Source organism: Haliaeetus leucocephalus, unplaced genomic scaffold, assembly GCF_000737465.1.
Source record: "Haliaeetus leucocephalus isolate CR32 unplaced genomic scaffold, Haliaeetus_leucocephalus-4.0 Scaffold239, whole genome shotgun sequence".
Taxonomy (NCBI): domain Eukaryota; kingdom Metazoa; phylum Chordata; class Aves; order Accipitriformes; family Accipitridae; genus Haliaeetus; species Haliaeetus leucocephalus.
In genome coordinates this window covers 269,475-283,644 of record NW_010972675.1, presented here as the reverse complement: position 1 = coordinate 283,644, position 14,170 = coordinate 269,475, and the positions used below count along the sequence as shown (strand labels likewise).

The following is a 14,170-nucleotide window of genomic DNA, read 5'->3' as shown; positions in this document are numbered from 1 at the left end:
AGAGGTTATACAGTGAGTTGGATGACGGAGTTTAATGATCTCTTCAAATTAGAAAAAAATGAGATTCAATGCAACAGTAGGGACAAATGTAAGGAATTTTGCTTGGGAACAAATAATGGCACAAATTCTATAGATGGAACACATATTGAAATTCTACAAAAAAGATGGGTAGTCGTAGTGAACCCCAAGCTGAAAACAGGTGCAATGTTATAGTGAAGCTGGAGAAGAACTGGAGGAGATCACAAAATCTGCTAGCCCTTCAAAAGATTAAGGTCTTTGATTACATATCAGATAAACATCTGTTGAGAATAATATAGGTATTCTGTATTATCCTTAGGGCAGCAGGTTGGATTACACAGCCATATGGAATAATTTAGGTTGGAAGGGACCTTTGGGGATTTCCTAGTTCACCCTTCTGCTGAAGGCATGGCTACCTCTGAAATTGGATCAGGTTGCTCAGGGTAGTGTCCTGTTGAATTTTCAGTATCTCAAAGGCTGTAGATTACCAGCTTTCCTGGGCAGCTTATTGGGATGATAAACCACATCACTGTGAAGAAGTTTTTCCTTCTATCCAATTGGAATTTACAATGTTGCATCCTGTGACTGTTCACTTTTTTCCTTTTGCTGTGCTGGTTCTCCTAGTTCAAGGTAGAATTCAGCCATCCCAGTATCTGCTGGAAGGGAAACACAGTGTGCTACAAGCAATTCTGGAAATTTCTGCTTGTATTGGGGACACTTTTTTCAATAGATGTTGAACAGGCCACGTAGGTTATGCATTTTGCTACTCATGGATAAGAACTGGTGAGGGACGTGAGAATTGGTGTCAGTCTTAGCTGCTCTTTCTGTGGGATGGCAGAGCAGAACAAAGACTTCTTGTAGTCTGAAGATAAGCAAAATGCATCTAGGTAAACAAATTTGATAGCTAATTATGACAGTGTTACAGTAGTTAAAAGTGAAAATGTTACCAGCACTTAGTTAGATATTGTGCATAAATATATTTACACATAAATGTATGTGTGTGCATATGTATGTATATAAGTATTATTTTACCATTGATAAATAACTTGAACTTTCCAGGGATCCTGAGAAATCTGGGAACCCTGAAGTAAGAATGAATGCATGACCAAGAATATATTAAGGCTATCTTTAACAAAATTTGGAAAAAACATGAGTGAGATACCATGTCTTAAAAAAAGCTGCATCTCAAGAAAGATTCTTCATACTGGATGGTCCAAAGATGGCCAGGTTATTTGAGAAAAAATACATTGTTGGATAGTCCCCAAAATGGTTATTTTATCAAATTAGATAAGAGATGAACCTTAAAACTGATTAACCTTGTGTAAGGATTACATAACTTGGTAACGTGATGAATCATCCAAACTGGCAATAACAAACAGCATAGGTGGAGCCACCTGTAGATTGAATATGTATAACTGTAACAAACAGAGTTATACAAATGACCCGTAACTTCAGATCTCTGTATGCAGACATGATCATTTTGATATCCTGTACTGTACTGCTCCTTATGTAAGTAGTCTTGTATTTTTCTGGCACTGGAGCTTCTCTTGACTTTAAGAGATCTGGTTCAAGGATCAAAGTGGGAAGAAATCCGTACAATTTTTAAGATTAGTTTTCTGGAGGTTTATTTCTCTAACCAGTCTTTATTGCAAGATCAGAGGTATGCCAGTGGCAGTACAGGGAAAGAAGTGGCAGACAGAGGAGTGTGGGACTGAAGTATTGTTGACCTACACTGGTTTATGCTCAGATTAGTTTATGCTGCTGTAGAATCTAGACTTATATTTCAAGAACAATACTTAAAAAGCACTTTTATAAAGGCAGCAAATAGTATATACTCATTTTGTAGACAAGGAAATTCATATGGAGTGGTGACGTGTTTGAGTTTGGACAGTTACAGCATGTTGCCAACAAGTTTTGCCATCAGTATTTTTTTCAAATACACTTGGCGAGATATCTTGTCTTGTTAGTTCTTTTTGAAGTCCTAACCAAAAAATGGTAATGATCTCCTTTCATGTTTGGGGACTAAAACTTAATGACTTAAAACTTAATGGGATAAAAGGGGGGAAACTAAAAGGAAGCTTGAATATTATGACTAGATGCCTATATTTTAACAAATGTTGCAGTTGCTTTTAGAAAGTAAAATATGGAGGAAAAAGATGGGGAAGAAGTAGAGGTTGTTAAAGCTTAAAAATACATCTTGATTTCAGATGAAAAAATATGACCCATATGTGGAATTATGTTTTTAGTCTTCTACATTTAATCTTTCATTGCTATCAAGGCTGCAGTTCCCTTTTATGACACATGATGCATGACTTAGACTGAACTTTTCAAATGTGAGGGAGTTAAGTGTGCACCTTTTAATTGAAATTAAGTAAAAGTCCATGGCTAATGCCCTTAGAATCTTGGACGGTTGCATCCCGCTAACTTTGAACTAACTAATGTATACATTTCAGAATACTGTAATCCAGAAATACATGACAGACCTTTATTGTCTCCTTTTCATACAGTTTAGTTAACTTCCCCTTATTTTTGAATTAGCAAGTACCATACAGATAAATAACAGGGAAGGATTATTTCCAAGTGGCTGAAGAGACTTGGCTTCACTTTAGTTTGAAAGTGAAGGGAAAGAGAATCACACTGAAGTATGGGAGGAATGAGAGAGAAGGCATAGTCAGCTGATATGTACAGCTGTAAGTCCATCGATGTGGCCTTCTGAAGACAACATCTGCCTGAAATAGAATTTAAAATGCTGGCAGTTAGGCTGCTGTTGGTTTTTATAGTAACTTCCTCAGCTGGGCGAGGAAGTGGGAGAACAGATTTGTGTTCAGGAGCACTGAGGACCTCACCAGTGATTTGGAGGTAAAGAATAGCTTCTTTGGTCATTTGCTCTTTCTTAATTGTTGAATATTTAGCTGAACCTTTGCAAAACTGTTTAAATAGCAGAAATTTGAGAGTTGATTACTTATTTTTAACAAACTGGTGTGTTAAACTACAGGTTAACCACAGAGGTAATATAGGCAAGGAAATGAAGCTCTGTAAACAGGCTTTGCTATACAGGGACATTTTGAAATAGGCCTGAACTGCATATGCTTTCATAACTGCATGTAATAAAAAAAAAAAAAGTCTGCCTGATAATCTCTCAGATGTGTCATACTTAGGTATTTTTCAGTTAAGGGAAGAGTAGGAAGAACAATGAGAAAATAAACAAAAGAACCCACATGATTTCCAGTGCTTATCGCTAAAATAATTGTTGTGCTGTCTCTCCAACCCATCCTGCCAGTATGTGATGGAAGAGAATATGTCACACTTGGCTTCAGCTATCTGATAAAGTAGCTTTTGAAAATAATAGCTACCATTTTAGCATTGACCTCTTTTATGTTCAGCAGAAGTAGAAAAGGTGAGGAATAACATTGCAATGCTCTGCTTCATACATTGTGTAGGCAGTACATTTTCTGTTTTTCAGCAACAGTATGCTGTTACAGAGAAAGCCATGTATTTTGTTAGTTTCTAGTGCCAAACTGAAACGGAAAAAGAATTGGTTTGGAACAACTTTCTACACGGAATTAACTGCAGATGGAGAAATTAAGAAAACAGCAAAATCAAGTAGTTCTTCAAATCCAAAATGGGATGAGCAGCTGACAGTGTAAGTAGATTTTTTGGTTGTTTAATACTATTTATTAGGCAGACATTGCAGGCAAATATTTACTAAGCTTGGCTGCTTACATAGTTTTCTCTGGCTGTTGATGACTAAATGCAGACATAAGATGATATTTATCTCAGATGAATTCTTTTTTGTCAATTCTTAAAATGTTTTGAGAATGTTTTTTGTACAGAGAGTGTTCCTTGCATACAGTTGCTATACATGGTATACTTTTGATATTTGTTAGCACTGTGGACCATTCAAGTTTTAAGATTACTCTCTAGAAGATGTTACTAATTGTAACCATGTCATTCTCAACTTTAAAAGGGAAAAAATTTCAGCAAGATAAGTAGTAGTTATGAGGAGGGTTACTTTTTCCTTTAAATTTCCTAATGAATGGATACACACGCAAAAACAGTTTACTGCAAAGTGACCTTGCAACTTATCCTAATATTCGACCTTTTTAATCTTCTTGTGGTTTAATTTGGTTTAACTGTGCTACAGGTGTAGATATACCAGAGTGTGACTCTGTGAAGAACTGGCAATCTTGCACTGTGCAACTGACTAGAATGCATTATTATATAAGCAAGATTGTACTGCTTCAGATTTGGGTCTGGAAGCAGCATAGCTACTACCAAGTGGCACTGAGCACGGGCCAGTACCTTTTACAGCATCTGACCTGTCTGTGCAATAGCCAGCTTTGTTAGTAGTAGGAACCATGCCAGGTTCCTATAATTAACGGTGCTGGAGGGTGGCTAATGGTACAAGATACATAGCTTTGGGGAACTGTTTGTTTGGGCACACTTATTTATTAACAACAGACCTGGGCTGAAGCAATTAGGGTATTCCTGTGCCACATTTCTTAATGTTTCAGGTTTAGTAGAGTTTATTAGCCCTTTGCAATATTGCAAAAGAGAATAAAACAGTCTTGGACCTGACAATGGTTTCCAGGAGTTATTACTAGCACAAGCACAGAGCTATCAGTGTATTCACAGAGACCAGATTTTCTCTTGAGGAGGCAGGTTTGATTTGGCGGGATTTGGTGAGCTGATAGAAATGAGGTGATTTGGCATGCACAGTACAGCCAGACTCATTCCGTCATCCGTATTACTTCCTTAGGATCTTACCCTTATATATATAAGGTATTCTGGCCCCCTCTTCTTCTGGCTATTGGAATGGTATCATTGCTTCAGTTACCCAGTCTATTTGACGATAAGTGAACTCTCTGGCTTACCAAATTCCCCTCAGTTCTATGGGTCTGCCTGAGCACCAGCAATATATTCTCTGTGTGTAGGTGTTTTTTTTTTTTTTCTTTTCTTTGTTGAGCTGGTCTTTTAGTAAGACTTTTATTAGAAGGCAGCCTATTCAAAATGTAAAAATGTATTTGCTCACGGGTTTCAGCAAAAAAGATCGATGTTGTCCAACATGTTCAAGTGACTGTAAAGCTAGCCCTGTTGTTGGGAGGATGGGGCTTGTTTTTAGTATTGTTTTCATCAATGCTGATGTAACTTTCTGTATCCAATATTGAATGGATATGTGGCCTTTGACTTTTTGCAGTACAGTGATTCTACTCCATTTTTCACAGCCAGGAGCACTCTTGCAGTACTAGACCCTGTACTACAAACTTACTCTCCAGGACCTAGCATAGCTTCCTGTTCTCCTTCTTGAGCAAGGGAGAGATCACTGCCAAAGTTTATCATAATATTACTGTAATTGGGTCTTTTACCTTTCTGCTTCCCTCTAATTTTTATTTTAGCTTCATCATTTGATTTTTTCCCCCTCTGATTTCTGTGAGTATACATTATGGTTTTATATATATTTGTGGATTCACAAATGTTTTATTAACACTTCTATGGCAAGCTGATGCCTATTGAGTGGGTTCTTCCTGCTTGCAAATAGCTGATTGATTGCTTTTTCCTTTTTTTAAAATATTTAGTATTTTTCTTTCTAGTGGCAGACAAATATACTTACCACCTTTTTCTCCACATTTAATAATGTGAGTTTTTAGTTAGAATTCTGGAATAGTGAGGAATAGGGAAAATATGTCTTTCATAAATAAAGTGAGATATGTTTTATATAACTGAGATTTGAGCTTAGTGTAGGTTATTCTGATACTCACAAAATTCCTTATGCTATCATAGTAATGCACTTTAAGTTTGATCTTAAGTATAAATATAGTGTTTGCAGTTCTTAGTTAAAAATTTCCCCTTGCAGTACAAAAACTTCTTTCAGTTAATTAGTATCAAGAAATACAAGAAATATGAGAAAGTGAATTAAGTTCAAATACTCCTAATAACAAGGATGAATACTTTAAAATCTGTATATTTTTTTTTAAAAATGTATTTTATATGCAGGAATGTGACTCCACAGACTACGCTGGAATTTAGAGTGTGGAGCCATCACACTTTAAAAGCAGATGCTTTATTAGGAAGAGCCACTGTAGACTTGAGACAAGCTTTGGAAATACACAATAGAAAATGTAAGTTATCATGAAGGATATTTTGAGTAAAATAGAATTATTTTTACTAATCTATATATCAAACTGGCAACCAGACTACTAACTATACAAGTAATTACAACTGACTTTCAGTTGATGTCTTTACTTGTCTCTTTTAGAGATGTCTGTGCTATTGAGAGCAATTTAAATGTAACAATGGGATATAATAATTTTAAAACAAATGTTAGAGAATGAGTTACTGCAGATTAAGTAAAAGCGGAAGTGATTAAATACAATGTTTTGTGGCAAAATAATAACTAATTGGCTAGAAGATCTGTTTTAGACTTGGTAAAAAAAAAAAAGTCTAAGCTTTCGGAAAAGACATCTATGTAATTTTTCATGTTTTCCTTCTCTGGAATCACTAATAGAAAGGCTGGATATTTTCCCCTCATAATTTAGCTGCCCAGAGAGCAGTAGGAACCACTGATTAATGAAACAATTGAGAATTTCCTTTTAGTACATTAGAGATTGTTGTGTTCTATGTAACTTTTAATTGTCTTTAATAGAATTAAAACAGGTCTTCTGTATCTGATTTACTTTCTAAAAATTTTTTCGTTAGTACAAGAAGATGGTGAATCCACACTTTAAATTCCACTTGAGAGTGGCAGTAGAATTCCAGCTAAACCAATCTCTAACCTTTCTCGCAAGTTAGATATACAAACCTGAGAGCTGTGTTCAGGGAGGTGGGGGGAAAGGAGAGCCAAAAAACTTCATTTTTCTGATTCTTATGGAAAACTGAAACAGAATCCAAAATCAAGTGGGATTTCTTCAGCAGTATTTTAAAGATTCTGCCCAAGATTCCGTAGTTAAGCAGAAAAATTGCTTCTTTTTTAAATTTAAAAAAAATATGTCAGAAGAAACTGGGTTGTAATAATGATAGCAAAAAAATGGTTAATATTTTAACTATTTCTAACAAAATAGTTAATATTTTATTACTGTAGATCCAGGGGATGTAGGGTCCAACAACTTTGCAAATTCTTTCAGGGAATGATCGACTGAGTTAGCTGTACATTGCACAAAAAGTAATTTATGTGCAGTGTTTCTGATTTGGGCAAGTCAGCAGTTTAACACACACCGGATTATTCAATAATTCAGTGGCAGAATAATCTGATTGGTATCCTTCAGTTGTTCAGTTATTGATACCTAATCTAAAATGCAGCACTTGAAAGGCTCTTTACTGAAGAAAACGTAAAGAGGAAGTCCTCTAAATGTAGAAACTTTAGAATTAGTGCTATTACTTTATCCTAAACACCACCAGTATTGAATTGCTGCTCACACTCCTCCCAGCTTTCTTGCCAGCTCAGTTGGACTACAGCCAATGGTTGATCTGTTTTGGGGAGATAACCTGTTAAAATAGCAGAAGCTAAACCAATCACCCTTTGCAGAAATGATGATTTATAAGTATGTTAATTTAACAGCTCAGTGATAGGCTAGTTTCTTCTTCTTTCCGGTAGTACAATTTTCCAAAATGCAGATTGCTAAATCAATAATTCTGTAGATTTGGGAACTTTGTGCTTGCTCCGGCGATTTAAAGTACTTTGAAATCCATTGTAATATAGCAGTGGGTGTCTGCTAGTACCTGCTGCCTAACTACACTGTCAAACCTGCTCTTTAACATCTTGGGGGGGTATCTGGCAATGGCTTATGGTAGCCTTCCCTGTTCTCATGTTTATTGTTCATTTATGATACATATTAAGAATGAAAAAATGCTAGTTTAATGCATGGAAGTGCACAGTGAGCTTTAGCTTGGAATGCTGTCATTGGAGGGAAATACAGTGGTATATCTTGAAAAATTAATCTTTTAATCTGAGACCACAAATACTAAAAGGCCTTAAGCATTTTAAACTGATTAATGTGAACTCATAGCTGATTGTGTTTGGATTTATGGTGTGTAGCTTTAACTGCTGTACTAGTAATAGTTGATTTAGAGAGAATTACGGAGCATCCACACCATGTTTTACCTCTGGATTATGTATGTCTCTCTACAAATGTGTGCATTGCTTATCAGTCATACTGAATTCTTTTACTGCACCATGTACACATTTTTTTGTATATCTCAATTATCTCAAATTATTTGGTGAAAATGGTTTCTGATTTAATTTTTGGTTACTTGAGGTATCCTCTCTGTTACTGTTTAATCCTTGGAGTTGGGATTTATGAAAATGCTAGTAAGGATTTACTAAAAATAATTTTAAAAAATGAGGAGGGACTCTATGCAGTCTTTGCATTTACTTATTCCTCCAAGTGATGTTCTTTTCAGTGGTCTCTTAGAATTAGTTTTGGAAGATGATATGAGAAATGAACATAAGCTCTGGTTGTAGAATTAGGTTCCCCGTGACTTGTGATATTTGGATGTGTAGTTCAGAAGTTGTTTGACTTTTAGCCTTCTCATGTTACGTAAGTAGTGCATAATTTCAAAAGGGCTTAGTGGGAACAGCAAACCTGGGAAATCAGTAACAACAAAGTACTGAAACCATGTGGATCCTATAGCATATCTGTAGAATATACTACGTAAATGGCCAATTTATTTGTACAATAAACTCTGCTTTTACCCACAGCAGATGTAAATTTACACAGCTCTGTAGTGATTTCTATGTTGATTTGCATCATCTGAATATGTCCCATGTTCAGTTTTGTACAACTATATACATGTATCACATTTTTGTGTTAAAAGTCTCTTTTAATGTTGTTTAGAATTTAATCTCTCCTTTATCCCTTCTCTCCTTCTCTGCCCCTACCCACCTCAACTCCATTTTTAGTGGAAAAGGTGAAAGAACAGTTGAAACTCTCTTTGGAAAACAAGAGCGGCATGGTGCAAACAGGTGAACTGACAGTTGTGCTAGATGGTTTGGTTGTTGAACAAGATTCTCTTACAAATCTCAGTTCGTCAGCAGCCAGTAAGTTCAAATAATTATATCAGATGGTAATATTTTGATTAAGATTTCAAACAGATATAATGGAATATTTTTGTTGAATTTGTTTCTTACTGTTCAGTAGAAGTTCAGCAAAATGGCGAGGCTGTACATGAAAGCAGAGATGGTTCAGCAAGAAGTACATGCAGGTTGGAATTTATTTTTGTATTTTACACTATATGAAGTATATTAGCAAATTTATCAGTTGAAAGGTTTGGTTTGTTTTTTTTTGTTTTTGGTTTTTTTTTTTTAATTTTTTGAAGGTGATAGATTTTAACTGTCAAGCCCTAAATTATGTTATCACAGGTTTTAGAAACATCACTTGTATGATAATTACATAGTTTAGCTCCAGAAGAATTAAATTTACAACTCTTTTCGTCCTCTGCTGGTAGAGTCTGCTTTCCACTACTTTATCATTGCCTCTTGGATGTGTAGCCCTTTAAACATAAAAATTTGACTGATTAGGGGAGCAGTGATTCAGTGTGGTTTTGTGTACTTATTCCATTTGTTTTCTTCTGCTGTTTAAGAACCATTTATATTCATGTTTACCAACTTGTTGCAAGTACCGTCTGAATGGAAGGAAGAAGAAAAAAAAAACCTAAATTACTTCCTCTTTACCCGTTGCCTTTTTAAGGTCATGATCAGGAATTTGTTTAAGAGACTTGTATTGAGTTTAGGAAGCAGTATTCAGAACACTGAGGCAAAGGGATTGCCTGCTTTAACCTGAAGTGGCAAGAAAAAGGCTTTGGGATCAATTTAGAACTTTGTTCTTGACTTCTTTATCTTTATACCAGCTCAAGGACTGCCTGGAGAGAAGTAGGAGTAGATTGTTTGCCCCCTCACCACTAGTTAATCAAATAGGTCAACATTCAGATCAATTTAATGTTACTGGCCTGCTCAGTTACCTTGCAGTAAACCCCTTTCTGTTTTAAGTTCTTGACACACAATGGAGTGAAAAAACATACAGTTGCTATGCATTTGAGTGACAGGGACACATTTGTCCTTGTAAGCTTGATTTGATTCTTTTTTTCAATATGTGGAAGTTTATCTCTGTTCCCCCATGGGTGCCCAGTATGAGGGAAGTGAGGATGAAAAGTTGCTTCTCCTTAGTTTTTGTTAGAAAGGCTTGGGACTGTTAAAAGTGATTTGAAACACATCTGCATACCATTTTGAAACAGTAGTAACAATCATTTGTTTTCATTCAGCTATTGTTGCTGGAGGTGTGGCTTTTACTGGGATCCTGCTCTTGATGTTGATATTTTGATTACAGCAGTTTTCCATACAACTATCCAGCAGTTTTGATCTACAGTTTTAAAATTAAGTGATGAAGAAAAGTTTTAAGGTAGCTTCTGTGCATGTTTTCAGGGAGCAAATTGGGTTTGTAGTCTAGAGTTGAAAAGGGATAAGACTTTAATTCTCTGTTTATACTACTCCTTTGGAGTTGGGTAAGGTAGCATGGAAATGCTGCTTCTTCCTTTCTTACTCTGCAAAGTGGGACTTCTAACAGTTCTTACATTTTTTTGACATCTGTTTAACTTCTCTTTAATTTTTAGCCTTTACTCCTTGATAAGGTGGGGAGTTGGCATTGAATGTAATTTTCACAATATGTGTCTCTAGTGGGTGGCTTTAAGCATTTTGGGATAGATCTAATTAAAACCAGCATAACTGAACAAGGCTTTCCATTCATAAGCCCTTACACTACATTTATTTCCATGTGGCCTTACAAACACAGAGTTGCCTGTGTGTATCTGTCCTCACAATGTCCCATCCTGCCTATGCATAGAGAAGGTCATCTTATTTTCCTTTTACTGAGGGAGAGTTTTTTTACTTTCTTATGTTATGACTAGAATAATTTTTGGAGATATGACAAACAAAGCCAAGTGTTCCACTTGCTTAATGAAAGGAAAAGTTTTCCTGCTCCCTGCACTTTGGAAGGGTCCCTAAGGCAGTTTTGGAAGATGTTGCAGGCACATCAGTCTGCCCAACTCAATTCTAATATGTCATTACAAGTAAAGGATGAAGTGGAAATGGAAAATCTTATCTGTTTTAAGTATCTGAAATCCTCAAAACCAAAATTGCCTTTTGTTCCTTAATTGTTTTGGTTTTGCACTTGGTTGTTATCTCGGCTGCAAACACTGTGTTATAAACTGTTGTCAATTTACTTCCATTTCTTTGTTTCTTTAGTGTGATTTAGTGTATGATTTGGTTTATTTGCATAACTGTTTAACATGTTGTTTGTAGTAACGTAAAATGATCTTTTATTTTTACCAAGATCTGCTTGTGACATTTCTAATGGGATAGACAATCAAGTACCTTCCAACTCTGTAGTACAGAATACATTCTGTATAGAAGCTGTTAATGGAGACAGCGCACCATCTCCTACTCACGTTGCAGCCAGACCCAAAAATACACCAGTACCAAAACCACTTGCAGCTCAGCCTGTCAACAGCACTGGTAAGAATGGGAAAGTTATGAGAACGTGTTCCATAAGGCTTTTTTATCTGGTTGAAATGTACCTGAAGCTGAGCCACTCTTTCTATACATTTTTTTGTTAGATTTCAAAAATACTGACAGTATGTTTCTGGGCTTGAATTTATAGTCTTGTGTGTCCACTTCTGTGAATTTTTCTGGAGTAGATCCGTACTTAAATGTACTAACTTTCATATTTTCCCATCAGTTCTCTGATGAAGAAGGATGTAAAGCATCCAAAACTTCAATTTCTCTGTCCCAGATGACTAAACCATATTACTGGTTGTCTGGAGGAAAAATCAGAATTCTTTCACAATTAATTTGAGTAACTGTAGTTAAGTTTCTTTTGCCATTAGATAAATCTGACGTTTAGTGCTGTGAGGGAACTGCTGTGCTCTGAGTTGAGATGTGTTGCACACTCTCCTTGCCTTCCATTTTTTCAAAAGGTATGCTGTTTCAAAACAGGTATTGGCAGCTACTAAATTTCATTTTCCTCTTAAACACAAAAACTTCAATTATGACTACAAGTAACATTCAGTACAGTAAAACAAGTGAAAAGAAAGTCTTCCTTTATTTTTGTTCTCCTGGAAAAACTTTGCATCTAATAATGACTGTGCTTTCTAAGCACTTTCTGCCTTTTCTCAGCTGTTTAAGAGAGATTACAGTGATAGCAGAGGAAAAAGATAACCTTATATAGAAGTAGGCAAGCTGTTAATAAACGGTAGAACAGAGACTGTCAAACTTTATGTAATAGAGTGGGAAAAGTGGGTATGGTGGGAAGATAGCAGAAACAATTATGAACTTTAAAAGATAATTATTAAATTAGGCCTTCTCTGAAGCTTTTCTCTATTTGGAGAACTTGAATTTGATTCCCCTGTCTTTTCAGTTGAATGCCAGAGGGCATATATATTATTTAGGCACTGCTCACTTTTTCTTCAACAGCGAAGAGATCCATTTGAAATCTGTATTAGGATAGGGTAATTGCAAAAATAATTGATTTGTTCAAATAGTAATATTGATGAAATCATCACTGACCTTGCACTCAGGCACTGATACAACTGTTTTCAACTACTTGTACCAGTTGGAGACTTTTTTAAGGCAAGGCTTAAAACAGGTCTCCAGCATTTGTTGATGATAGACTTTTTTTTTCCCCACTGTTGTGCTTAGCAGGATTGTAATTTCATGTGATGTTGCCAGAATTGCTGTTTTAGATCTAATCGGTGAGGTAATTGGCTGATGTAATGTTTTATAGATCTGTTTTGGAGATCAGTTTACTAAAAGAGCTGATGATTTGTCAGTTATTTTGCTCCTAACTTTGTTGTATAGTCCTGTTCACTCTTTCATGTGAATGAATTGAATGTTTTTTTTTTTTTAATGAAAGCTGAAATTTCAGTTGGCTTTTTTCCTATTTAAGTAAAATTATTGCTAGTTAAAGCAGAGGTTTGAAGAAACTTGATCAGATTGTCTGTAGTTTTGATTTTTAATGTCATGCTTTACATTTGCTTGAAATCATACAGTCTTGACATGTAATGTAGTTAACCTCTTTTGTGTGAGCTGGAAGTAGTGATGTATTACACTGGAATAGTTGCGTTCAAAAAGCAGTGCCTTTACAGATCTTACAAATCTGCTGCTGCCTATAAAATCATGCTTATCATTATGCATATCAAGAAAATATTTATGGCCCAGTGGTAATTCCTTGAAGAGACTGACTCGTTAACTTAAGTACAATGCTTGTGGCAGTTTTATTGTTTATAATTCTTTGACCTGCTTTTCTGACCATCTGGGACAGCAAGAAATTGCTGACATTATATACATATTGCAGATAATAAGTAGAATCTAGCTATTTTTTTGTTCGTAAGAGTATTATACAGAATTAAAGTAAATGAACTCTTTAAAATGATGGAACAGCATTTTATAGGCAGTAGTCTAGGGTTAAATTTTGCAAATCTGTGTCAATAAGGTTATGAGTATAGAGCAACTGAATTGGCCTCAGTCCTTAGAATTGTTAAGCTGATACTATGCTGGTAGATAGAAAATTACTTGAAGTCTGTGTTGCATATTATATTTAGTCTTGTAGAAGAATAGTTCCAACTCTAGAAGAGGTACAAACTGATGAGTTTAAATAAAATTCTCACTGTCTGGTGTTGATCAGTGGTGCAGAAAATGAAAGCTGTGAATGATGGTGCACTGCTTTTAATAGGGCCTTGACTTTTAATGGGGGTCCTGCTGACTGCCGTACCTGATTTTGCTTGTCTAAGACAAGATCATCTTGTGCTGATATACTGTTTTGTTAAGCTCTGCAGATGATTGGTATTGATGTATTGTTGGCCAAGTGGGTTTGGGAGTAATAAAGCCTTCTTAGCCTCCTTTTCATGCTAAATACATGCCTGCTTTAAACCTTTTATGAGATTATGATTGCTTGAGTTGGATGACATTTGTATTGTTCTTTAGAAGACAGAAATTGATTTACTTTGTGATTCTTAAATAATTTTCTTCAGTTATTGAAGTATGTAAGTTACATAAGCCAAATACTAATTTTTATATTTTAATCCTGCTTTTGGAGGGGGATTTTTTCCAAGTCATACACAGGTGGTTGCTGCTTAATGGTAGGGTTCTGTACCTCAACTCTGAAAA

General features: G+C 35.6%; 1 protein-coding gene across 1 annotated transcript in view; it reads left to right on the top strand.

The window, feature by feature from the left end:
- The window catches only part of WWP1 (WW domain containing E3 ubiquitin protein ligase 1), a 63,100-nt gene that overhangs the window by 25,403 nt on the left and 23,527 nt on the right, over positions 1–14,170 (top strand). The window contains exons 3-7 of the mRNA XM_010568143.1: positions 3,523–3,661; positions 6,013–6,137; positions 8,915–9,052; positions 9,150–9,216; positions 11,340–11,521. Coding sequence (XP_010566445.1) covers positions 3,523–3,661; positions 6,013–6,137; positions 8,915–9,052; positions 9,150–9,216; positions 11,340–11,521 — 651 coding nt within the window. The remainder of the gene's footprint in view (positions 1–3,522; positions 3,662–6,012; positions 6,138–8,914; positions 9,053–9,149; positions 9,217–11,339; positions 11,522–14,170) is intronic.